General features: G+C 42.8%; 1 protein-coding gene across 1 annotated transcript in view; it reads right to left on the reverse strand.

The window, feature by feature from the left end:
• The window catches only part of LOC137297592 (uncharacterized), a 51345-nt gene that overhangs the window by 17492 nt on the left and 7486 nt on the right, over nt 1-26367 (reverse strand). Inside the window, exons 2-40 of the mRNA XM_067829441.1 lie at nt 25642-25861; nt 24988-25149; nt 24684-24771; nt 23941-24084; nt 22800-22991; nt 22409-22506; nt 21823-21992; nt 20582-20706; nt 19810-19908; nt 19388-19532; nt 18463-18561; nt 18104-18226; nt 17062-17362; nt 15663-15824; nt 15166-15262; nt 14900-15043; nt 14352-14543; nt 13631-13728; nt 12877-13049; nt 12371-12495; nt 11998-12096; nt 10268-10412; nt 10060-10158; nt 9686-9808; nt 8702-9029; nt 7986-8147; nt 7557-7641; nt 6773-6916; nt 6149-6340; nt 5856-5953; nt 5557-5729; nt 5148-5272; nt 4499-4597; nt 3871-4015; nt 3287-3385; nt 2571-2693; nt 1888-2206; nt 1068-1229; nt 220-307 (exon numbers count right to left, since the gene is read on the reverse strand). Coding sequence (XP_067685542.1) covers nt 220-307; nt 1068-1229; nt 1888-2206; nt 2571-2693; nt 3287-3385; nt 3871-4015; nt 4499-4597; nt 5148-5272; nt 5557-5729; nt 5856-5953; nt 6149-6340; nt 6773-6916; nt 7557-7641; nt 7986-8147; nt 8702-9029; nt 9686-9808; nt 10060-10158; nt 10268-10412; nt 11998-12096; nt 12371-12495; nt 12877-13049; nt 13631-13728; nt 14352-14543; nt 14900-15043; nt 15166-15262; nt 15663-15824; nt 17062-17362; nt 18104-18226; nt 18463-18561; nt 19388-19532; nt 19810-19908; nt 20582-20706; nt 21823-21992; nt 22409-22506; nt 22800-22991; nt 23941-24084; nt 24684-24771; nt 24988-25149; nt 25642-25861 — 5765 coding nt within the window. The remainder of the gene's footprint in view (nt 1-219; nt 308-1067; nt 1230-1887; nt 2207-2570; nt 2694-3286; nt 3386-3870; nt 4016-4498; nt 4598-5147; nt 5273-5556; nt 5730-5855; nt 5954-6148; nt 6341-6772; nt 6917-7556; nt 7642-7985; nt 8148-8701; nt 9030-9685; nt 9809-10059; nt 10159-10267; nt 10413-11997; nt 12097-12370; nt 12496-12876; nt 13050-13630; nt 13729-14351; nt 14544-14899; nt 15044-15165; nt 15263-15662; nt 15825-17061; nt 17363-18103; nt 18227-18462; nt 18562-19387; nt 19533-19809; nt 19909-20581; nt 20707-21822; nt 21993-22408; nt 22507-22799; nt 22992-23940; nt 24085-24683; nt 24772-24987; nt 25150-25641; nt 25862-26367) is intronic.

Genomic DNA, 26367 nt, shown 5'->3' on the forward strand with positions numbered 1-26367 from the left:
GTTCTTTGACAAAGCACTTTTGCTGTTAAGTGACTGCAGATTCAAACACAAAGGTGTACATTAATGCCTACTAATATCCAAGCTCAAACATCGCCACCTGAAACCATACCTGGAATCTTATACGGCGATGTCAGAACACATCTAACTATCTCTGCAGGTTTAACTTCCACGTGTAAAGCAATGCATCATATTGCAGACTTCGTTCAGGTGAGTACCTACCTGGCTCCAAATCAAGACATCGCCCTGATGAGAGGCACACTCGGCCTTTGCTGTAGATGCCTTGCATATCAGACCGCAACTTCTCCATCTATGGGAACAATGGAGCACATTCATTATCTTCAAAGTGTACACTGTCGATATTACACAACGATACATTTTACACTTAAATATAATTCTGGACCTTCTGCGTTGAAAGGGTTAATGTGTTGACCACATACGTTTCCCGTGTGATCCCTATTCAGGTGACCAAGGTTTAACAAGGAACCATTGTCTAATTTCAAATCACATGCCGTAGATCCAGTGTTAAAGAACAAGCGCGAGTCAAGAATTACCCTGATTATACGATGCCATTTCAGAAAGTAGTCAAATACAACTTATGTCATATTTGGGCTTTCACTTTCTCGGTAAAGTACAAAATTAGTACTTTTTTTGCTTGAGTCTGAGGGTGCGGGTTCGAATCCCAGATGGGACTCAACCAAAAAAAGTACTAGAATTTGTACTTTACTGAGAAAGTGAAATCCCAAATATGACCTATGTTGCATCTGATCACTTTCTAAAATGGCATCGTATAATCATAGCTTTCGACCGTGGGAGCCGTGCCAATTCACACTTATCAGAGGAGTACACAAAGTACGCAGTCTAGACTACCAGTTGTCCGACTGTCATTTTTGTGACAGTCGCGATGGCTGAGCGGGCTAGGCGGCTGACTTTGTGTGCTGGCGTTTAGGTACCTGACTCTGAGGGTGCGGGTTCGAATCCCGGATGGGACTCAACATAAAAAAAGTACTAGAATTTGTACTTTACTGAGAAAGTGAAATAACAAATATGACATATGGTGCAAGAATTACCCTGGCAAGTTTTGTCTCATTCTTGAGCGCGCTGGTTCCGATGTCTTTAATAAGCTTGAACTCTCTCTGGAGGAGCGTGTCAGGGAAGACGCTGGTTTCAAACTCCGCTGCTTTAGCTGCCGACTCCTTGTCAAACCGGGCCACTTTCAGATTGGCCTCGACCTGGGAACACACCATAGGAGCTGGTGATAAGGGTGATATGAGATTAGACGAAAGACATTATGTTAACTATGATCTCCTGGCTATATATTAACTAAGGACCAACGATCATGGTCCCTAGGTATAGGATATAAGATGTGATATGAATGTTTCGTTACAGATCACCATCCTGAAACTGGAAATGATTCCAAATGTCATTCCGATATTGTTACACTACAATCTGTTCTCTGTGACATAATGAGTTGAATGAAATGTCGATGGGAACAGTGCATCTATTGTGTTGTTGCCTGTCCTTTTTCTTGATGGAAGAGAGTAGTTTAAAGTTGTTCAAACAGCATTTAAATCAACGAGAATTAGCAGGATGCTTTATAACAGATACCATGAGGCATATTTGCTTTACGCCAAGGATCATAATGAATACTGGCAAGGTGGTTTATCCCAAGGATCATAAACCACACTGTCAATGTGTGTTATACCAAGGATCATAGTGAGCACTGGCAAAGTGCTTTTTACCAAGGATCATAAAGGACACTGGAAAGGTGTTATATACCAGGGGTCATAATCACTGAGAATCGGAGTCAGAACTGCACACCATATCAGCTCATATCAGCGAAATGAGACGCCTCAGACAAGTGGGCTATTTTCCCAACATGCTACTTACCGATGCCTGTATGGTGTATTCAGTGATATTGGTGTTGTACGTGTATTCAGCCTCAGTGGCCTCATAGTACACCTCTGATGACCGCTGGTTGTACTCCTTTAGCCAGTCCTTGGCCACATCCTCGTCAGTGATCTTCCCAGCCATGCCGGGCGGACAGGTTTCGTCCCAGCCAAGAGATTTGCCAGAGTTTTCCTCCTCCAGCCAATCTAGCAGCGGCTTGAAGTACTCCACCAGGGGACCAACATCCATCTTCCGCTGCCCAGTGATAATCTCCATTGCGTCGGGCCATGGCTTGGACTGACCCATCTTCAACATGTTGCTGGAGGAATACCATAGCCACTGAGGCGATGTTTTACCATCTCCATAAACTATGTCTCCATGGCATGTCTTCACATTGTTATACATATCCAGTTAATAATGGCATCAATGGTCAATACGTAGTATGTACCAGGTCTTATTCCTCTCGCACTGAGCAATGCATTGTCTGAGGAACAGGAACAGGTTCAATTGGACCTAACTAGCACATAACAAATCACTGGGAGTTAAGAGTAAGAGAAGGTCCGAATTGTTCAGTGTGATATAACCTTCTCCATTTTTCTAATTTCGCCCAGTTCCTCTTTCACGTCCAGCAAGAATAGGCTGACCTGATAGTTAAAGCGTCCTTAAAAGTGTAAACATACTACCTGAGTCTCTCTCCGGCAGCCTTCGACTGGTAAATGTCGCACTTGTGCAGAGGGCCCGTCTGATTGGCTGCCTGACACAGCGCCTTGTGGAACTGGAACTGGATGATGAAGCTCACGAAGTACCTACAAAAAGCCAATCGATCAACAATTTGCAGATTTAAATATATACATGCAACAAATTAAAGTGGACACTGGTATTCCCGATGCAGATGGGCTAACACATTATCAGCTCAGGACCCTGGACCCAATCACGCACACTAGACAGGTGGCGATACTTCTTCACAGACCCACTGAAAACATTCCCATGTTTTATCCGGAGTGTCAAGGATTTGTTCCTGGCATCATTCTCCAATGTACCAAACCTAGTGAGGGAGTTCAATTTTACGCCGCTTTTAGCAATATTCACGGCTGGGGATAGCAGTAATGGGCTTCAAACACTGTGCCCAAGTCAATAATCGAAGAATGGTATCCAGCGTGATGAACACACGCTTTAACCACTAGGCTATCCCACCGCCCGTAACGCACTTAAAAACATTGGAGAGATGGACAGCTTGGTACTAAGGATGCAAACGGAGGTAAGGTCCGCAGTGTTGTTCGTGAACATGAAGAATCACATTATTCACAGAATTATAAAAATGATTTGATTTTCTCAGTCCTCTGTATACATGTAATAAAATGCACATCATAATGTAAACTGAAGCTTCACTTGAGGTTACCTGATGTAGGGCGTGTTGGCAGGCACGTGGTACTTAGCGCCGGGGTCAAAGTCGCTTTCTCCTCTGTGAATGGGTGGAGTCAGACCCTGATGCTTGCATCTGTGGAGTATGTTTGTTGTTATTCTACTGTTTGTGATATCTTCGCGTGCACGGACATGTGTACCTCTGTAGTACTGTCTGTCATGCGAGTGAGAGAGTGACTGTGTTTGGTTGCACGCCGCACTCAGCAATGTTCCAGCTATGTGGCGAAGATCTGTGAATAATGGAGTCTTGACCAGACATTCCAGTGATTAACAGCATGAGCATCAATCTGTGCAATCTAACCACCTGATCCCTTAACTCGGCTCTTACGTCGATTATTTACAGACCGCCTCCATACACTAGTAGCTGGAATATTGCCGAGTGTGGCGTAAAACAAATCTCACTCCTTTATATACTCCTTTATAAACATATACTATGCTTAAGTTTCCTTCACCACATTCCTCCCCACACTGAAACCAGAGAATTACAAGCGCAATACAAATACAGCAGTACGTCCGACTGATATCCGACACGAAAGGGTAAGTGTAGGGTTGGCTGATCACCTTAAGTCCCACCACTTCCGGTTATACTCCTCAGGAGGCGTGTCTCCACTGAACACACTCCAACGCCACTGGTCAATCAGATAGCCAAATGGTAGAAATGCAATCTTCTCTAAGGCCATTTTCATCAGGAAATTGATATCGGTTTCTGCGGATGAACAAAATGAACACCTGTACGGCCTAGATTCTTCAGCACATTGGTTATGTAGATGATTAAATTATATGTCCTTGCATGTATCTGAGACGGTCGTCACCGGTTGTGAAAGATACACCGAACCTTCCCGAACACGTGGCATAATGAGAGTGACAAAACCTTTTCACCAAGATTGTATGACACGAGGGATGACTTTAACTTTCCAAGACTCAGTTTTCATTTTTTGTAGCAATAATCCCACATCTCCAGTCTCTGGTATATACACTTCAAACTCTTGAGGTACCATCGAGCCTGCACTTTCAACAAAGATTTCAAAAGCTTCCTACAAAATGTGCTCAAAGGTTGTACGATCAATGAATAATATAACCTCTATTGTGATTTTAAATAAATATTGATCCAAGCATGTCTAACATCCTTTCCTAGTCTCTGCAATTTATATTATCACTTGTACATATACCATCAGGACTTATCCCTAACCATTGTCGTCTACCAGATTCTTCAGCAAGCCTATCTTGCGAAGGTGTTTAGGGGTGGACACAGACAGCGCCATGGTGTCGCCGATGGCCTCGTGGAAACCTGCAACACAACATCCAGCTAGGTCAGATCGTATATCACAGCCACGTTTGGAAATATATCTTCCTTCACCAACGCCATCCTCCTGCTCCTCCTCAACCTCAACCTCATCTCCTCCTCCACCTCAACTTCCTCATCATCATCATGGAGCGGCGGTGGGGTAGCCTGGTGATTAAGGCCTTCGCCCATCACGCCGAAGACCCGGGTGTAAAGCCCATTTCTGATGTCCCCTTCCATGATATTGACGAAATATTGCTACAGGTGGCGTAAAATTTAATGCACTTACTCGCTTATCAAAGAAGTGGACAAGCGTACTTTCAGAATGGAAACTAAAAGAGAACCTGTCCAGAAAACATCGGTTTAAATAGAGACCAAAGAAAAATAAGTTATCAACATTTGCTGATAGAGGGAATAGAGAATTTGCAAGAATAGAGAGTGACAGGGTGGGTGTACGTCACTTTATCAACATTTCGTAATATCAAAGTGGGGGAAACTAGGGAAACAAACGCCTTTGATGCCATCATGTGATGCGGTCTGAAGAAGGAAGGATTACCTGGGTTAGCTCCACCTTTGAAGGCTATAGGTTGGTCCTTGTACTGGAGGTAGTACTGGATGTGCCCCATCTCGTGGTGGATGGTGATCAGATCCTCCATGTTGATATCCGTACACATCTTGATTCTGAAACCAGCACAATGAGCAAAAACCCATGTTGGTGTCCTAAATTTGGTAAAGAGTATTCTTCACAAATTTTGTAACTGTAAGACACGATACATTTTCGATTCTTTATGATGCATGTACACGTCTCACGAATCAGGCTCTCGGACCAGATATCTACTGATATCCAGTCGACAAAGTCCACACAATCTGCTGCCAAACCAGATATCCAAAGATACCCAGTCGATACAGCCCATAAATCAGGCTCTCAGATCAGATATCTCTTGATATCCAGTAGATGCTACTACCTGAAGTCCTTTTTGTTTGAGAAGTCCCAGGCTGAAGCATGGCAGACAACGCTGCGGCCATCTTGCGGCCTGCTGATCATGGACTTGTCCCAAAATGCCTGCGGCATAGGGAGGAGACCAAGAGACTTGTAGAACGTTTCTGCTGTCTTGAACATCTGCAGCACGGTGTAATTCTGAAAGTAAACAAGCACGTGACACAGAGTGTGGTTAAAATGTTGTGTGTGACAATATGACAAATTGAGACCAGTAATCATACATGCCCATATCATTTCCTCAAGCACAACAATACAGGCACGTACCTGCGTTTCCATTTCTGGTGAAACATCTATAGCTGCCTTTCCCTTGAAGGGCTGGAGGATATCGTAGATGTTATTCCATTGCTGAGCCCACATGTTGCCTTATGAAACATTAAAGCGTGAAGTAAAACGGGGTTAAACGCCTAGGATAAGTTTGTAGTGCGCTGATATTGAAACGATTGTGGTTCGCATGCGTCAAATATAAATAAACATTTTCCAGAGCGCGCTATATAATGTCAAGTCAATATGCAGTTTGCAAACTGAACTTAGAACTTGCAGACTTGTTGCAGACATACCGAAGAGATGTGCAGGGATGTGGCCACTTTTTGGGAACTTCTCCTTGCCGTAAGTGTCGATGAGTTTTGACCTGACATAGGCATGGAGCTGCTGGTAGAGAGGCTTCAGCTGATCCAGGAGAGCCTCCATGTCGTCCTCAAAGCCCAGAGTCTCATACGAGGACCGCCAGTATTGTCCAGTATCGCTGAAACCTGCCAGCAATAATGTACATTCCACCTTTGATCATAAGATAGACACACGCAGCAGGTTAGGTCTGGATTTCACCGTTTATTCTGAGAGAACGCGGTATATGTCTGTAGACAATCTTAGGATCAGGGACACGTTGTTAATATTGTTAAGGTTTTATATTAAAAATACTGCGAACTTCTTCATCACTATGACTCAAATAACTATCCTAGACAAATATAGTTAGGGATATATGTAAATTCTGAAATTATGAATAATGTTCTATTTATTCTTTGACACACTGATCAAATATCAATCATAAAAATACAAATATCCCTAAATTATTTTGTCCAGTATATTTCGTGTTAAAATAACGCTGTATTATAACATAATTAGGAATACTATGAGTTGCAATCTTTAATCGTATCATGTTACGTTTTAGACACATAGAGAGTTACCGTCAGCCTGGACTCCCTCGTTGCTCAGTTGGACGAACTCTTCGTAGAGAGGCTTGATCTTCGGCCCCGTCGCATCTCTCCACCCCTTCCACACGTCACTCAGGAGGTCGTAATCTCGCGACGTGGCAAATAACTGGGTAATTTCTGACGTACAGAAACGGTTATACAATCTTGGTTTCACAAATTTCTGTACGTGAGTGAAGTTCCGTTGATGTAGTGCTATGGATCTTTAAAAGACTTGTAATGTGTCCCAATAGTATTAATATCCAAGAGCGCCTGGACTTAACTTGTCAGTGAACGTATGTGTGCCATAACCTTAGAATGTGTAAATACCAATTTTAGCATCGTGTGTTGAAATTCAAATTCACACTTTATTGTATGAAAGGTCATCAGCCCATATATGAAGTGAACCGTATAATTTCACTTTCACTTTTCACTTCAATCCGTTTCTGCTCTAGAAGGCATACTTGTAGTTTAAAATAACAAATTTTAAATTTTGATAGTTTATGGTTGCTATACTGAGTGTATATTGTTGTAGAGAATGTCAGATTAAATATATATTTGGTATGTTTCGTTTCGAATGTTCTTTAAGGATGAACATGATAGGGTCAAATGCCCCAGATCTGCTGTGCTGTATAACGATGAATGTTCCACAATACTGTGCTTGTGAATGTCCTCTTTTGAGGGACAATATGACAAACAGCCTGGAATCACAACTTATCTTTTGTAGGGCTTAACATGTACTCTCTACTCTCCACGGATAGCCCAGAGTGAGTGAACATACCCGGCTCTAGGTGTGACATCACGCCCTTGACCTTCACCTGTGCCTTGCTGTACAATCCCTCCATTTGAGCCTCGACCTCGCTCAGCTTAAACAAAGACCAGTTACCCCTTGGCATGTGATTAACTGAAGTAATGGGTGAAACTAGTGAACGAAACAGCCAACCACACTCAAGTTTCTCACGTCTGGGCAAGCAAACCAGAGGATGAAAGTATGAGCAACGATGTATGCAACCGTAGCACGACCACACGAAACCTGCATGACTGAGAATGACTACCCAGTGGAAGTATTAAGGCGTTTTATAGTTAACTTAGAACCGATACTGCCGTAGTTGTAGGTTTAAGAAAAGGGTTTTGCGAACATTGGTTATTGGGATATTTATGTTTGGTAAAGAGTTAAAACTACTCGCTTTACGAGTGGGAGCGCACTAACCCTCTTGATCTTCTCTGGGTCGGACAGTGCGCTGGGGCCGCTCACAGAACTGAGGTTGAACTCTCTTCTCAGCACCTCGTCCTGGAAGTGTTCCCAGTCGTACATGTTCACCTTCCTCGTCATCTTCTGGGAGAACTCTGTCTCCTTCAGGCTCTCGTTCACCTGCAGTCAAACACACATTGCTGGGCACAGCATGGCACAAACAATTAGAACTGATAGGGAATACAGTTTGTTGGTGTTTTCTTTCCAGCTGTATGGCACTCCCTGCCAGTGCTCCAGCTGTATGACGATAGTGTGTAAAAAGGAAGTTCGAACCAGGCAATCCAGAGACAGACATCATCCCATCGAAATGTGATGTCATGCATGAAAACAGTTTGCGAGTCTGTCCACCAGACACCTTTAATCGCCTTTTACGACAAGCATGAGTAATTGAAGATAATAACGGTTCAAATAATCGGAACTAAAAGATGTACAAACGGTTCGAATTGTACATACAATCCAAACTTAGAGATATGCAGTCGGAACTGACAGAGATGTACATTCAGTAGGAACTGACAGAGATGTACACACACAGGAACTGACAGAGATGTACATACATAGCAACGAATAAATACAGATAAATACTTGATGTGTGTTCCGCACCACTAACTGGTTGCTGTCGTCAGTGCTGTCCTATCTAGAACTGACTCTATAATTAAGTGATGTGTGCACCGTACCACTAGCTGGCTGTTGTAATCAGTGATGTTTGTGTTGTATGTCCAGCTGGCCTCTGCGCTCCTATAGAGCACCTCCATAGCTTTCTTGTCGTACTCTTGCATCAACTGTCTGGCGGACTCCTCATCTGTGATCTTGCCGGAAGGATCTGGACATATCTCCGTCCAGCCCGGGTCGTCTGCAGTCGCCGACAGGGCGTTCTGTTCTTCTAACCAGGTTGTGAGAGGCTGGAAGTACTCCATGAGGGCACTAGCGTCCATCTTCCGCTGCCCCGTCATCACCTCCATTGCTTCTTGCCAGGGCTTGGAAGAGCCCATTGACAGCATGGATCTGATAAATACAACAGTGACTGGAAGAACCCATTGATACCATGGTTCTGATAATTACAACAGTGACTGGAAGAACCCACTGATAGCATGGGTCTGATAATTACAACAGTGACTGGAAGAACCCATTGATAGCATGGGTCTGATAATTACAACAGTGACTGGAAGAACCCATTGATAGCATGGGTCTGATAATTACAACAGTGACTGGAAGAACCCATTGATAGCATGGGTCTGATAATTACAACAGTGACTGGAAGAACCCATTGATAGCATGGGTCTGATAATTACAACAGTGACTGGAAGAACCCATTGATAGCATGGGTCTGATAATTACAACAGTGACTGGAAGAACCCATTGATAGCATGGGTCTGATAATTACAACGGTGACTGGAAGAACCCATTGATAGCATGGGTCTGATAATTACAACGGTGACTGGAAGAACCCACTGATAGCATGGTTCTAATAATTACAACATTGATTAAGAGAACCCACTGACAGAATGGATCTGATAAGTACAACTTTTGTAAACTTGTAAGCAATGTCAAACACACACACTCTCTCTCTCTCTCTCTCTCTCTCACACACACACACACACACACACACACACACACACACACACATACACACGCACGCATATGTTAGATTGTGTCTGAACCTGAGTTTGTCCCCTGCGTCTTTAGACTGGTAGATGTCACATCTGTGTAGCGGGCCCGTCTGTTTGGCTGCCGTGCACAGCGCCTTGTGGAACTGGAACTGGATGACGAAACTCACGAAGTATCTGAGCAACAGAGCAAAATATTTCAGTAAATGTTGTACGGTACATGTGTATACCTTTTGTATGCTGTACGGTACATGTGTATACCTTTTGAATGCTGTACGGTACATGTGTATACCTTTTGTATGAATAAATATAATCTTTCTACCTGACGTACATTGCTATACTCATTGTATGAGACATTTCTGTATGATACATGGCAGTACCTGACATATGATACTTGACTGTATCTTATGCATGATACATGACTGTACCTTATGTATGGTACATTTGCAGCAACATGGTACTTGGCTCCGGGGTCAAAGTCGTCCTCCGAGCGGGCTACGGGTGGAGATATCCCCTGGTATTTGCATCTGTAAGGGTATCAGTAATCACGTGATGATAAAACACATTACTTGATCAGAAGTTGGACGCATGCAAATGTAAGGTGTATGGTGTTTCTTCAACATCAACAATATGTACCTTAAGTCCCACCACTTCTTGTTATATTCTGAAGGTGGCGTCTCCCCGCTGAACACACTCCATCGCCATTGGTCAATCAGGTAGCCGAACGGCAGGAAGGCGATCTTCTCAAGGGCAGTCTTCATCAGGAAGTTTAAGTCACTCTCTGCAAAACAATAACCCGTCTACAAGTCATTTACAATATATTGCATAGTCACAAATGTGCCATTTTCCTGTCTTACCCCTCTAACCTCGATGTCGGATCAGTTCACGCTCTTATTAATAAATACATAGACTATGCCCATGAAGGGATCTCCAACGACCCATGCTTGTCCTAGGAGGCGGCTAACGGGATTAGCTGGTCAGTGTGCTGTCACAAGCGACAGTAAACTCTGTATATGTTTTTCTCTTAAGACCGTAACCGGTTTGTTATATCAGTGGAGATACCTGGTTTCGGTTTGCGCACGATCTGCACATGTTCATTATAAGCGACAGTTTTTGTCAGTTATGTTGAAGAGGGATAGCCGTGAGGTCAGACAGCATCATGCTGAACTCAACAGTACGTTTCTCTACTCATACAGGACCACAGTGCATCACCAAAGTGTATGTATTCGTTATTTCTTGTATTTTTGGAACATTTCATGCTACAGAAATATTCTAAGCATAGTAATGACAATACCAGGTATTTTTCCTACTTCATGCCAATCAAACCGTTACTTTCTGAATTTCATAACATTTATGGAAATTATCTTGATATTTCCTGAAAGCTATGTTCACGATAATAATGTGAGTGATTTGCTGGTATTTACTTGAAAATCTCCTTGTGCTTTCACATTAACATGTTCATGAAAGTAGAGGAACACTGGCTTGTATAAGTTAGTGGTACGTTGCTTTAATATATACGTCATGTATTATTGAATGGACTTAGTTGTTTATATGGACTTATGGTCACCTTATTTGTTACAGCTTTTTACCTTACTCCACGTAGTCATTATCAAAGTCCTGTGGCCAAAAGTCCATAATCTACCAACCATATATGCATGTCAGCAATGTAACTTGTACCGCTAATAAAGGTGATGAATGGAAGTGGGTTTCGTGTTCGCTATTCAGCATAGCCAGACTCGTTGACTTAGTTGATACATGTCGACATCGTATGCCAACTGGGTAGATCGATGCTCATGCTGTTGATCACGTTGTGTAGTGTCTGGCCCAGACACGATAATTTACAGACCGCCTGCATATAGCTGGAATATGGCTGTGTGCGACGTTAAATAACAATTAATCAATCAGCAACATTGAGTTTTTCTATAATAATAGCAGCGCCCATAAAATCTCAGTCAATATCACGCGGGCAGCTTGCAGAGTTGGAGCTTGATCACTGAATCGTTTAACCCAGAGAGATGCCTCAGACACAAAGCTACAGGAAATCACTTTGTATCTAGCTTACATTCGGTTATATTTGATCTTGAACACACTACTCATCTATATTCCATATTTACCACGACAGACACTAAATAATCCAGTCTGGACAAGACTAAACCAGTCATTGATGTTCCTAGCAGCGTCAGGGTTCCATAACATGCAGTTTACAAAGTCTCAAAACCACCCAATTCAGTCAGTCGCTTGACAATCATAATTTGCTTGGGGTTAATCATAACCTCGTAAAATTTAGGGTGTAGGTGCATATATCATAGGTACTGTATTATAAGCTAGAAGGTGCTACTCCACCTTTACATGCATCACAGACTCACCGTCGTCCTCAGGTCCAGGGGCCAACAGGTTAACTCGTCGCAGGTGCTTTGGTGTGGATGCAGACAAAGCCATTGTGTCCCCAATAGCCTCGTGGAACCCTGCCATTATATGCAAAACTTGTTTTTACCGCTAGTTGGTCTTTATACCGAAATGAATTTGGTTCGGCGGATAATTCTAACAGTTTTTTCTCTGAGTACGTAAACTGAGAACGTCAATATTTTGCGTTTACAATTAACCAAGGTTATTAAATGTCGAAGTGAGTAGTTTTAAATGACGGGGTTTCATTTATAATGATCCCAATACCTGATTTATGTATGTGTATAACCTGAGAGACTATGTGATCTTTAAAGAACGAAATCAGAAAGTTTTTACCGTGATTGGCTCCCCCTCTGAAGATCCATGGCTGCCCTCTATACTGGAGGTAGTACTCGATGTGCCCCATCTCGTGGTGGATGGTGATCAGGTCTTCCATGGTGATGTCTGTACACATCTTGATTCTAGGGTACAGATAATACACTAGTTAAACGCTCAAACATTTTAGTGCAGTAATCCTAGCAAGTGCCCCGAATGCAAATGACCCAAGTAAGGTCACAGGTCTCTTCAGTCAGAGATCCATATATATTGCTCAAATACTAGTATGAAATAACAAAACGTTTGAATATATCCTTTATTGGGACAACTTAGTGCAATCATTTCAAGGTGATCATTCGCTGTAACTCCTTGTTAGAACACATACTTTTCAACTCCACACAACATGTCTCTCTCTTACTAGTTGAAATTGTTCATCTTTGGAAACCGAAACCAAGCAAATCTACAAAATCCATAAGACTATACATAAAACCAGAATGCACATTCTGTATAGGAAACCAGTACAGTACCTGAAGTCCTTGGTGTTACTCATGTCCCAGGCCGAGGCGTAGCACACGACGTCCCTTCCATCCTTCGGCTTCTCCAGCATTGAGTTGTGCCAGAACGTCTGCGGCATCGGGGTCAGGCCGATAGACTTGTAGAAATCCTCCGCAGTTCTGAACATGTCCATAGTCGTGAAGTTCTGCATTGGAGACCATTTTATCGTGATTTTAGGTGACGTCGTGAGTTAGGTTCTTAACAGTACTATAGTTGTAAAGCATCGACACAGACTGACGCTGGAGGAAGGGAAAGAAAGCCGAGTACGTGTCTCACTGTGGCGAAACACAAGTTGTATGCTGATGACAAACCAGGAAACAGGCCGAATCGTCACAGAACCCACGTCCGTGGTTGTCTTGCATACATACGAATGGAACTCACAGTCACTGAGCCAATCGTAGCACCAGGTGTGCAAGGATTTTTATATTGTCGTCATATACAAAATGACTAGAAATGTACAGAAACTAGAACATGTTCACTTGAAAGGTACGTGTTTCTGGATATCAATGATGTGTCCATAAAACTGAGTTCTAGCCAGACACACCTGAGGAGGATATGTCCGGTAACTTCAGTTAGCTATCTCAACCTCACTAGTCAGTCGTTACAAGCATGGGAGGGCGGGGCAGAATATCATCTTGGCGTTGGTTAACAGTTTACAAGTGAAGAGAATGTGAAAATTAATTTGATTTGAATGTGAAACTAACTGCTACAGGATCCTCGCCTCACCTTGGCCTTGAGTGTAGGAGTGATGTCCACACTCTGCTTGTGTTTGAAGGGCTGAAGCAGGTCGAACAGGTCCTCCCACTCCTGGGCCCAGATGTTACCTGAAATATAAGAGATGTAGATCTAGTACATGGCGTCTTATTGGTCCTGTAGAATTCTGCAGTGATATATCCACTGACAACCCTGTTCTTAGAGCATATATCTAGAATGCCTGTTACGAACTGAATTTTGCATGCTTCAGCATTCAATCGTAGACACTAGTGTTATATTTTATCAACAACAATGTTAAGTTAATAACGCCACTGAGCGATATCCAGTGGATGCAATAAAACAATAACATGTGACTTGAATACGTTTGCACATGACACCATTATTTCATCCACTGGTTTGTACATATACGCAGGAAACCTCATGACTCCGACAAGCACACTACACATAACGCATTCTTCAGTCAAGTGCAACATATGTCATATTTGGGCTTCACTTTCTCAGTAAAGTACAAATTCTAGTACTTTTTTGGTTGAGTCCCATCCGGGATTCGAAGCCGCACCCTCAGAGTCAGGCACCTAATCGCCAGCACACAAAGTCAGCCGCCTAACCCGCTAGTGGAAGTCGCGGTGGGTGAGCATGTTGCATTTGACCACTTTCTAAATGGCGTCGTGTAATCATAATTCTTCAATCAAGGTCTCGGTGATGAATTGACCTTAAGACCGCCCTGACGTACCCAGTAGGTGGGCCGGTATGTGTCCTGTGACTGGGAACTTGTCTTTGCCGTAGATCTTCTTCAATTCCCTCCGGACATATGTGTGCAACCCCTGGTACAGCGGCTTCAACTGATCGAGGAGCTTCTCCAGGTCCTGTTGGAAGGTGGGAGTCTCGTACGACGACCGCCAGTACTCCCCTGTGTCATTGTATCCTGGGAAATAACGGAAAGATGGAGAATGGTGGTTATATAGACTGCAATGAACGATAGTCTAGTTGCTCCACGAGGGATCGAAAACACGCATTGATTCGGGAATTCAGCTGCGCCAATTTTTAAAGAACACTTATTCCTTTTCCAAATAAGAGGCAATAATTGACTTCCAAAACGTATCGTGGGTACTTGTGCATCGTGATACGATAACCAATGAAATCAACAAACGATTGAGACTCCGAGGGACCTCAAAATCCATCTATAGTAAGACGGCAGTGTAACAGAGAGGTTGTTGTCAACACCTGGACCCTGATGTTCCAGTAGTGAAATGAGGTTGTTACTATTACTGAAGTAGTTACCAAGTTCCCGGACGCCCTCGTTGCTGAGATCCACAAGCTGGGTGTACAGTGTTTTCATCTTCTTGCCTGTGACGTCCCGCCACTGCTTCCAGATGACTTGCAACTCGTAATAGTCACGTGAATTTGCAAACTTCCGAGCGATTCCTGAGAAACAAAAACTGATACCTAATGACTCGTCACCAGATCCAAGCATGTTCAGAAGATACCTAAATGTCTATACCCTTTGGATGATCTCATGGGAGAGACATCCCTTTGAAACAGCTCACCTGGTTCCAGATCAAGACAGTCATCTGGTCGAGTCTTGTCCAGACACACCTTGCCCGTACTGAATATACCCTCCATCTTGGCCTGGACTTCACTCAGCTGCAACACAGAGAATGCCGATATGTAACGCTGCAACAGGGACAGTTATCTTCAATACTCTATGGATGTATCCATATCTTCCCTCCATTACATGTGAATGCATTCGGCCTCCTAACGAAGGCTCAAGTTCATTGTTCTGCAACATTGTTTTATGAGTCGAATAATGCGCTTCGGACCTTACGTTAATTTAACCAACGTTAATTTCAACCGCTGCGGCCACCTACTCACCATGTCACCTACCATTTATGCATGGAGCAGGACAAATGTGTCTTAAATGAGTTACTACAAGTAAATGTTGATCTAATTTCTCAGTGTAACCAACTCGTTAATACATCTTGGACATTTCAAACACGTTTTTATATGAATACATGTATAGTTTCTCCATGCGCTAGATGAGTACCTGTTTTATCTTCTTCTCGTCCTTGAGCGCGTCTGTTCCGATGTCCCTGATCATTTCAAGCTGCCTGGCTATGGCGGTGTCGTGTATGCCGGACAGGTTGTATGTGTTGGCGATTCCAGCCGCCTCCTTGGTGAACTGGGAACTCTTCAGCTCCGCCTCCACCTGCAACATCAAGAGACACTCTCAGTTTGTTTGTCAAGGTACCAACAGTAGGTAAGAGGGTGACAAAACAAAAATGAGAGATTGAGTAAATAGCTACCGTTCAAGATTCAAAATATATTTCTATCGCGACGGCCAGTAAATGATAGAGACTGAACCGAAGAAACTGGTCGTTAACATCTCATGCTATGGAGTACGGTGTCACAGTCAAGGAACTCCGCCTACATCCATTCATACATTCATTCAAATAAGGGTTCATGGGGGCATATTCTCAGTTAGAATCCCAAAGAGGAACCCCGACAAGCAAATGGTGAAATGAAACTGCTGGTAGCTCCTCCCAACACAACCATGACTCTACAGTCTCAGCACTGTCAAGCATTTTCATTGGCCCAATAGAGTGAGTGCAAGTGCCCGTACGCTATAGTGTCTGCTATAGTCTATAGTTCTGTTGTAGCTGCCAAAGTCGTTAACAACATACGTAACAGTCATGGCCATCAGGACAGTCGTAGGGAATGCTTGAGGGAAGACGCCTCGTTTGGCTGTGTTTGATGTGCTTGAGAGGAATGGTAACGGATGATTACACTTATCAGAGGGGTACACAACGTACGCAGTCTAGACTACCAGTTGTCCGACTTCAATTCTTGTGTAAATCGCGGTGGCTGAGTGGTTAGGTGGCTGAGCTGACTTTGTGTGCTGGCGATTAAGTGCCTGACTCTGAGGGTGCGGGTTCGAATTCCGGATGAGGATGAACCAGACAAAAAAGTACTAGAATATGTACTTTACTAAGAAAGTGAAATCCCCAAATGTGATATATGTTACATTAGGACAATGGATATTAAGCATTAATCATCCAGATGAAACCAAAGATCACGAATATGGTTCTGACAAAACTCTAAAACAGGACTACCATATGTTTCTGGAATATGTCAGTGGGTAGACAAGTCGTTTTGGATTAACTATGGTGAACACCTGGCGTCGTCACTGATTTTAACTGATAAATCTGTGCACCTTCAGCACTAAGTCCTCTGGGATCAGTTTAGGCAAATATGATATATATTTTATGTCTGTTATTTGGCTATAGTTCGAAGACCTAGTTATGTGTTGATTATCGAGGGCAATGACTTTTTAATTTGACTCCAGCCCCTTATCAAGTGTCTAAGAGAAACATGTGATACGTGGGTGATTATAAATCCAGAAGTCCCAGAGCAAGTCTAGTGTAGAAACAACAGTCTTCACTGACCCTCCTGTCCTGGTTGTAGTCCGTGATGTTTGTGTTGTATGTCCAGTCAGCCAGGGCGGCCTCGTACTGCACGACCTGCACGTGGTCGTTGTAAGTCTTGAGCCACGCCTCCACATCCAGGCCTTCATTCACAGGGCAGTGTTCGCTCCAACTGACGTCATCATTGCCATTCTCAAGTTTTAGCCAATCAGAGAGCGGTTTGAAATACTCCATCAGTGCGCTCACATTCATCTTGTCTTGTCCAGTCAGTAGGGTCATGACATCCGGCCAAGGTTTAGACGATCCAAGGCTTAGAGCATTCCTGGAATAGGAAGGATATTTATTGAATAAAGAACTAGAAAATACATAGAAACCATCTAATGGACGCAGTGTTTAGAGCTTAGATGCAATGAATATATGCAAAGCAATTGTGAATGTCATAGATAAATACATATTCATTATCATTTGATATCAAATATAACAACATGAGATGGCGAAAGTTTGAAACTCCGAGGTCTGACGATGAATGTTTCATTGATGAGCAACGGATATTCTTCAAACGTTTTCGAGTTTGTTATCAGTAATAATCAGTCTCAGTGTAAAAATATCAGCTGACCATTTTCATTAGCATAGTGGTCACTAATGTCATCTGAATGTTGCGTCAGTGAATTCTTATGCGTGACAGTGGCCTGAAATGTGATGTAATTTTATTGAAGCCCTATCTCCTAGAGGATGTTCCTTTGTCCCATCCAAGCGGTATCCCAAACGGTACTAGACGAGAAAATCAATCACCATCAGCTAATCACCATTATGTAATTTCAAACTAAACATTGGGGAGCATGCTATATTTTTGCGTCTCATGACGACGCAGATTGAAAAGTTTAATAGCTGGAACAATGACGGAAAATCGAAAAACGTTAGGGACAAAAATGTAAAGCAGAGCAGGAGGAAGGGAGAAACGACATTCTAGTAAATAGCAATTGGTTGGCTTTTGTTCCTACATATGTTTTCGACACTATACCACACACGTCTCTTAATTCAATGTTAAATCAACTACGGTTACCTTAGCTTTGTTCCAGCGGCCTTGGAATTGTAGATGTCGCATCTGTGTAGCGGGCCCGTGTGATTGGCTGCCTGGCACAGCGCCTGGTGGAACTGGAACTGGATGACGAAACTCACGAAGTATCTGGACACCAGAACAAAATATTTCAGAAAAGGTCCTATTGGACAGCCTTCGTTTTTGAAGACTGTGCTTTAACAGATCATATCGAGGTGGCACTAGGGTAGTATGAGCTGGACGTCAGTTTGGACTAAAGTTCACAGAGAGTATATTCTAGTATCCAGTGTCGAGCAGTGTCTCGAGGAGTGTTTGACACACACTGGCTCAACGGAACAGTCATCCATGTAGTCCATTTATTTTACCTTATGTATGGCACATTGTTTGACACGTGGAACTTGGCCCCTGGATCAAAGTCGTACTCGGTACGTGGAATAGGAGGAGCGATGCCCTGGTACTTGCATCTGTAATAAGGTGCAAGGTGTCAAATCGCTTTCATTCCAGTATTGAAGAGACCACAGGCCTATAGTACAAAGTCAGATAAGAATAATGGCAATCCCAATGCTTGAGACGGGGGTTTTACTATATACAAAATCATGGTTGATATACAAACCAAGTTTGCGGATATTACTTGAATTATTTGTGTTCATTGACAAATTAAATTTACAGGTATTGTGATATGTATGGTAATGCTGCGGTAGATAATTTGTCCTTAAATCAGCATAGTCAGGTCATACCAACTATAAGTGGAACTCTTTAGTCACATTTATGGACAAAATTTATACTATGTTGGAATATGCTTCTCGATCATAAGATCATGTGAAGAACGTCTAAATCGGGATAATGAAACGAAGAATTCTCTGAGATTGATAACATTGATGTATTGCTCCATATCTAAAACATATATACTGAAAAAAGTGCATTTGGGCGATTGCTTCAAAGCTCAGGTCTGAATGTACATATATTTTAATCTTTGTCATACGGCATTTCAAAACGACATCGCGCAAGTAATCTTTTGTGTCTACAAAGTATCCCAATTTAAATATGCTGATTTTTCAACACATTTATTGCAAAATGAAAAACATTAAATACGTGCTGATGAAAGAGGGATTTCCTGATCACATGATAAAATTTCGGCTAATGATGTATTAAAAGCCTCTAATTCGTATGTAGGTCACACACTCCCGTTCAGTAGTTATCGACACTACACATATTTTCGGCGTTATATTTTTAACATTTTCAGAGACTCGCATGTTATCTTCTACTAAACAGTAATGCTTGAACTCCGACCTGAGATCCCACCAATCGTGGTTGTATCTACTTGGGGGCGTGTCCCCGCTGAACACATTCCATCGCCACTGGTCAATCAGATAGCCGAACGGAAGAAACGCGATCTTCTCCAAGGCCATTTTCATCAGGAAATTAATGTCGGTTTCTGAAATAAATGCACCAACTATCATATCCAAACCTATCGGTGCGAACCAGTTTGACGTGAAGCTAACACCACGCTAATCTTTCAGTTCGTTGTCTGACTGACGATTGAAGATGGTAGTGAATGGGTGACTCGGGATTTACGTCGTTTCAGAAGAGCCAATGACGACCCTTAACGCATTAACGTCAAGGCTACATCAGCGGGCCGACTAGAGTCTGCAGAACTAAGACGGTACAGACATATCTCATGAATGACTATCATTATAAGTAAAACACCTTACCATTATCGTCCTCTCCCGCCTCCAGCAGACCTATTTTGCGGAGGTGGGCGGGGGTAGTCGCCGACAGGGCCATGGTATCACCGATAGCCTCGTGAAAACCTGCAATAACATAGTTACCAAATGATAGAAAGGAATTAATACAGCGAACTAACAACAGTCACCAAGACAATGGGTATCACACACACACACACACACACACACACACACACACACACACACACACACACACACACACACACACACACACACACATACGGAATAAGAACAACAGTCTAACAATATACAAAGGTCTGACGTCACTAGTGGCAAATACATATTAGGTCATTCTTGTGCATTTGGATGTTTTGTACTGGACGAGAAGATGTGATGGGAACAGAGAAACAACTCGTTCTTCCAACTCGTTTTTCGGCTCCCTTCAGATGCACTACAAGGGCATTCTATATTGAGTACAGACCCTCTTATCCTGCATTAATATGTTTTGTTGAGCTTTGGAGGAAATAGAACCGACAGGGCTTCTACGCGGAATCTGGGGTGCATATAGGGAATTTGACCACGTCATCTGTATTGTATCCCTGTATTACTGTCCTACGTTTACAGGGGTATATAACAAATGGGTTCAGACTATTACAGTTAAAGAATGGTAAAAACGTTAAGACACTGTCAAGGACTGAGATCTTACACACTGTTACCAGTGATGAAGGACAGAGATTTCACAAACTATTGAAGGACATAATGTAACAGTCTCTGGTGACAATATAGATAGACAAGTGACCTGGGTTAGCTCCATCCCTGTACACCTGAGGTTGATGTCTGTACAGCAGGAAGTACTCTATATGCCCCATCTCGTGGTGGATGGTGATCAGGTCCTCCATGTTGATGTCCGTACACATTTTGATTCTGAAAAGCAGTTGTATGACATTTCTCAAATTTCAACGGTTCTGTTACATGCTTTCTCCTGTTAAAGGGTGTATAATGTAACAAATTCCTAATAATTAGACAGGGCTGTAAGGATGCATCGACCTATCGATGGACTGCAATTGTTGAGTCTCCGATAGCAATTAATCGATGGTAGAAACGAAAAACTATCGATGTAGTATGTGTGACTATCGATAGTTTAGTAATTGACGTCTGTTGATGAATGCGCAGTGCAAAATACAGGATGTTTGGGTGCTGACTTGCAGCTTCATTGAATTTATGTTTCAGCCGTTTACGGAGGCCCTCGTATAATGTTGACCTTGGTGTCTACTTTGCGTTAGAGTCACCTCCTTTGATTGGTTAGCTGCCATTTGACGTCACATGGTTATACGCTCTCTGGGAGCATTGCTACGTGAGTATGACAGGATGTCGGTTCAAAGCCTTTCTACAACCAATGGCTTTGCGTCATTCCATTTATCCAGGACGGACGCGAAACCTGTCTCAAAACACGACATTTCTGTGTGCTTATATTAAGGTTTAAAAACATGTTTCATTTAACGTATTCAGCTGTGGTATCCTCTTCAAAGTGTTGATTGTGCCGACATTCAGGCATCCTCGATATCTCCAGGAAATATAAATCTGCATTGTACCCTGGATGCATCAATGATAATTTTAGTACCTCCCTTAGCAGGCTCTGCATTCTTACCAATCAGATAAGCCAATGGTAGAACCGAGCTAGCCAGTGTCAACAAAGATAGAGGTCGCAACTATGAAGGTATGTTTGCAGTGCGACTCAGATTTTGATAAAATCATACAGAAATTGTCAGGTCTGAAACTTAAAAATATACGTGCAAGAATTCCTTCTACCTTTTCCAGTGTTCCTCTGCGTGAATTCTGATACCAAAATTTATCGGTTAGATAATTTATGCAGCCAATGTGAGTTGTGGTTGGTTGGCTCAACTTCCTAGCGTAGACACCGGATTGGATAAAAAAAACCAGCCAAAATTGTCGTGCCATCAATCCTCTGCCACAGTATGTAATGTACAAATACACGCGCACGCACGCACATCCAGACACCTGTAATCAGTCTACACACACCTGTAATCCTTCGCGTCATAAAAGTCCCAAGCCGAGGCGTGGCAGATAACCTTGCGACCATCAGTGGGCTTCTTCAGCATGGAATTTTTCCAGAAAGTGTCCGGCATCGCTTCCAGCCCCAGTGACTTGTAGAACCCCTCCGCTGTCTCGAACATCTTCTCGACGGTGTACTGATGAAGTGATATAAAGGTTTTACAGAATAGTGTACAAAGCATATCGCGAGATCTGGGAAAACGGGGCAATTATTATATCTTAACTAACAATAGAAATAACAATACTTAATAGATTAAGTTTTGTCTCTATACGGGGGATTGGCGGCAGAGGGAATACAGACATCACAACATTCACGTTGACCTTCCATACATGCCCAAAATTCAGAGCTATTCACTTTATTAATATATCTTGATGTTTCGGAGAATATGGTAACACTATGTATTTGTGTAAGATACGAAACTCCTTCGGTATTTGCTGTTTGTGAACCAGAAGGCACCTACGCATGCCATCACAAGACATAATGTATGTTTTACATCAAAAGAAATCTTTACTCATGGTGATCCCTGTCTAAAGCCATATCATCTCATCTTACGTCTTGTTTCAGTTTGTCAGTAACGTCGACCATGGGCTTGTTTTTGAAGGGGACAACGATATCATAGATGTTATTCCATTGCTGCGCCCACATGTTACCTGGGGAGAGCGAGTACAAAGATAATACAATTATAAAAGGATTTGTAGCATAAGGATAACTGAATAATTGTAACTAATTGTAACACGAAGGTAATAAAATAATTAAAACTAATTGTCATAAGTTATTTAGTACTTAATATATTTAACTGTCCCTTAGCTCTGTTTGCAAATATATCGCCCCCTTCGGTGTGTAAGTAATTTTGCGAACGTCAGGCAAAATATGAATTAAGTTAGTTGAGGTTGTAGTTTAAGGCAACATTTGTTTGTGTTGTCCTGTGTAAGTCTTCTCTCACCTAGAAGGTGAGCTGGAATGTGCCCAGTGGACGGAAAGATGTCCTTGCCGTACACCCCTATCAGTCGTCGCTTGATATAGGCGTGCAACTGCTGGTACAGAGGCTGCAACTCGTCCAGGAGCTCCTCCAGGTCCGACTTGAAAGTTGGGGACTCGTACCACGACCGCCAGTACTTGCCTGTGTCGGTACCACCTGGAGAGGTTCAGACATTTACATGTGGTACGGAGAACGAGTGAGTTGAATATAAGGTTGCATGTTTTTTCTCACTTTATACATGAATGTCGGATTCTGGCTGGGTGTGTGGAAGGCATATGGTTAGTTCTATATTTCTGTTTTATTACATGAGTTTTGTTTCTGAAATCTCCTTACCGAATTGCTGGCACTAGATTTTGGCAACATAGCAACCGCAATTTTATATCTCAAACTGAACGACTAACTTCTATGCTTATTTACGATATATCCCCGACTGAAACAGATCTGGGGGATTAACTCTAATTATCTTTCAAACATTAGCTATTATTCGATGATTGTTACAAATGAAGTTACTGTATTAGATGCATGACTGTGGAGTTCTCAGCGCAAATCATGAACCTGCAAGTTAACGTTTAGATCGGTTCAATGCCCACTAGTCCCCGCTGTGTAAAATGTTGCCCTCCAACCTATGACCTCTTCAAGTCTTTCAATGGCTCCTTAGGTATACAATGAAAACATCTTTAAGAAGGACCTGGTGTAAACTTCCTTACCGGTGTAGCAGTGAGTGATTAGGTGATGTATAGCACATCCTTCACACATCCTGCAAGATAACGACTCTAGAAATGGATTTTCACCCATCGATAGCGAACATTGCAGCCACCATATCTGTCCATTGCCCCAATAGCAGCGATGTAACATTATAACAAGCGAGGGAGTAGTAGGAAAGTTCTGTTTGGTCAGCTGGAAATGTCAAATTCTATAGTTGCGGCAAACTCTATGCTATGCTGTTTAAATGTTATCTAACATCTTACTTTCTTCTTCTTTTCATTCATATGAACACTTCCATAACAGCCTCTATACTGGCCTAAACCAGAGCCTTTTGATACATTCTACTGTATGACATTTTGAGTCCAGCCCACACATATCTCTGTTACCCGGAAATATCTACCCATATCTTGGACTCCTTCGTTGCTCAGTGTGACGAGTTGGGTATACAGATCCTTCATCTTGGGCCCCGTGGCGTACCTCCATCCCCACCAGGCGTTCAGGAGCTCCGTGCTATTCCTGCTGTTGGCCATCACCCGTGTCAGACCTGCCATGGTAGCATAAAACAATATGTTGACACGCGTGAGTCATGGAATAACAGTAGGCACAAAAAACTCTCGTATCCATAAAAGTGTTATTTGTACTCTGTTATAATTCATATTATCATCCTTGCATCATTTGCTTCCACAGGACAGGTGTTTATTTCCATTACACGTTTCTCCTTAAGATGATCTTAAAATACTTTCCTGGGCTCACTCCTGGACTCCAACCACCCCCTACCCCATTACCCCCACCCTCGAGGTGAGTGAGTGAGTTAGCTAGTTTAGTTTTACACTCAGCAATATTCCAGCTCTATGGCGGCGGTGTGTAAACAATCGAGCCTTGACCAGACAATCCAGTGATCTGCGCAATCGGGAACCGATGACGTGTGTCAGCGAGCCTGACCACCCGATGCCGTTAGTCGTCTCTTACGACAAGCATAGTCGCCCTTTATGGCGAAGGCCTATTCTACCCCGAACCTTCACGGGTCCCACCCGCGAGGAATATTTCCCCCTAATCTGTGGACTTCATGATTCATGTGCATAGACGTTCAAATCCAGGATCCGTTCCTGGAGTTGAACGTCTTGAAAGACAATGAACACTGACCTGGCTCTAGATCGAGACAGTTACCGGAAGTGGGGCAATACTGGGCGGTGCTGTAGATACTCTCTAACTCGGAGGTCACTTCACTCATCTGTAAAGTAAAACAATTCCTTTTGTCGGTGGACATAAGGTTGGACATCCTTCAGGAATTTGTCGGTGGAAGCAAGATTCGATATCAGAGCGAGTTATCCGTTTCGAAATGAATCGTAAAATCAAGCAAGTTCACAGGCGCTTTTTGCTGACAAATGCTCTGTCAGATTTGACTCTACAGACATCAACATTTAGCATGCGTACATTAATTCCTCACCTTCTTGACTTTCTGAGGGTCTTTCAATGCAGAAGGCCCAATGTTTGTTATCTTCTGGAACTGGCGGTACGTATCTGGTTCTGCAAAGTTTCTCCATGCGTATGAATTGGCCTCCTCAAAGGCAGACTTAGAAAAATTCGCCAGCGCCACTTGCAAGTCAACCTTTAAATATACAATACACACCATGACAATATCAAGAGAGAATACAATAATTATTAGTTCTACCCATCATTACAGAAAGTAAGTCAAGGCAAGTCTGTGTTCAAGCGTGGGAGTTATGATCAGCCTAAAGCAAAGGTCGTTTTGTGAAACAGGACCCAGGTGTCTGGTAGCATATGTCATGTACTGATAAAATAACGTGCAGTTTGTTGAACCTTAACTTATGCTAGGGTCTAACTGCAATTAGTGAACCAAAACGTAATATTTATTTATATATACCTACAGTGATTACAGTTAAGTTCTGGTGGGCAGTTATCTCCTTTTATGCAACACATCTATTTGAAAGGGTTCGCTGTTCACTTCGAATAAACGGGTTCAATTCCCAACGAGGGTTAACTCTGAAACTCACATCTGCAGTCCACGACTGTCCTACTGCGGGAATATTGTTTAAAGCAGCGGAAAATCTAACCTACTCACTCACACAGCGGTACGTACCAGGTGTGCCATGGTGACTTTGGAGATGTCGGTGTTGTAACTCCACTCTGCCAGTGCTTCAGCGTTCATGGCGTCGCCGTAGGCTTTGTCATAACGCCTCAGAAACGCCTTGGCTTGAGAGATGTTTGAGTTGCCCATACCGTCAGCTTGTAGGGCACATGACACAACTGATGCCAACACCACCAATGCAGTCCAAACACAAGGTCCCATGATGGCGCAGCTACACAATATTAAGCATCTGACATTCAGATTATATATTCAAGAAAATTCGAAATGGATATAACGTAAGGTATCGTGGCACCTTTTCTTTCACATTTCGTGACAATACTTTTGATAAACTTTAGAGTCTGTATCCACCAGACAATCGGCACCAATACTCAGCTATATACTAGAACTGACGGACAGAGAGAGCAGAGAGATTCAAAGGAAGGGAGCAGCAGACTCTGGGACTAGCGCATCACAACCTGGCCAACGAAGAATCCACGCTCTCTGCTTTAGTGTAGAGATTTCAGACTGAAAGGCCATTGGCTACCCCGATCACATGATGTACCCCCATGTGGTTTTCGTTAAATACATGCCAAACACAACACAAAAAATCCATCGAATGCAACAATAATGGTATTCATGTGCGATATGTGGTATATGCTCGACTGCGAAACTAAAGACACCTCGATGGGACAGAGATGGAGCTGGACAGTAATGATGGCATGTTCCCGTTTACCATCA

The sequence above is a fragment of the Haliotis asinina genome, chromosome 10, assembly GCF_037392515.1.
Source record: "Haliotis asinina isolate JCU_RB_2024 chromosome 10, JCU_Hal_asi_v2, whole genome shotgun sequence".
Classification (NCBI taxonomy): domain Eukaryota; kingdom Metazoa; phylum Mollusca; class Gastropoda; order Lepetellida; family Haliotidae; genus Haliotis; species Haliotis asinina.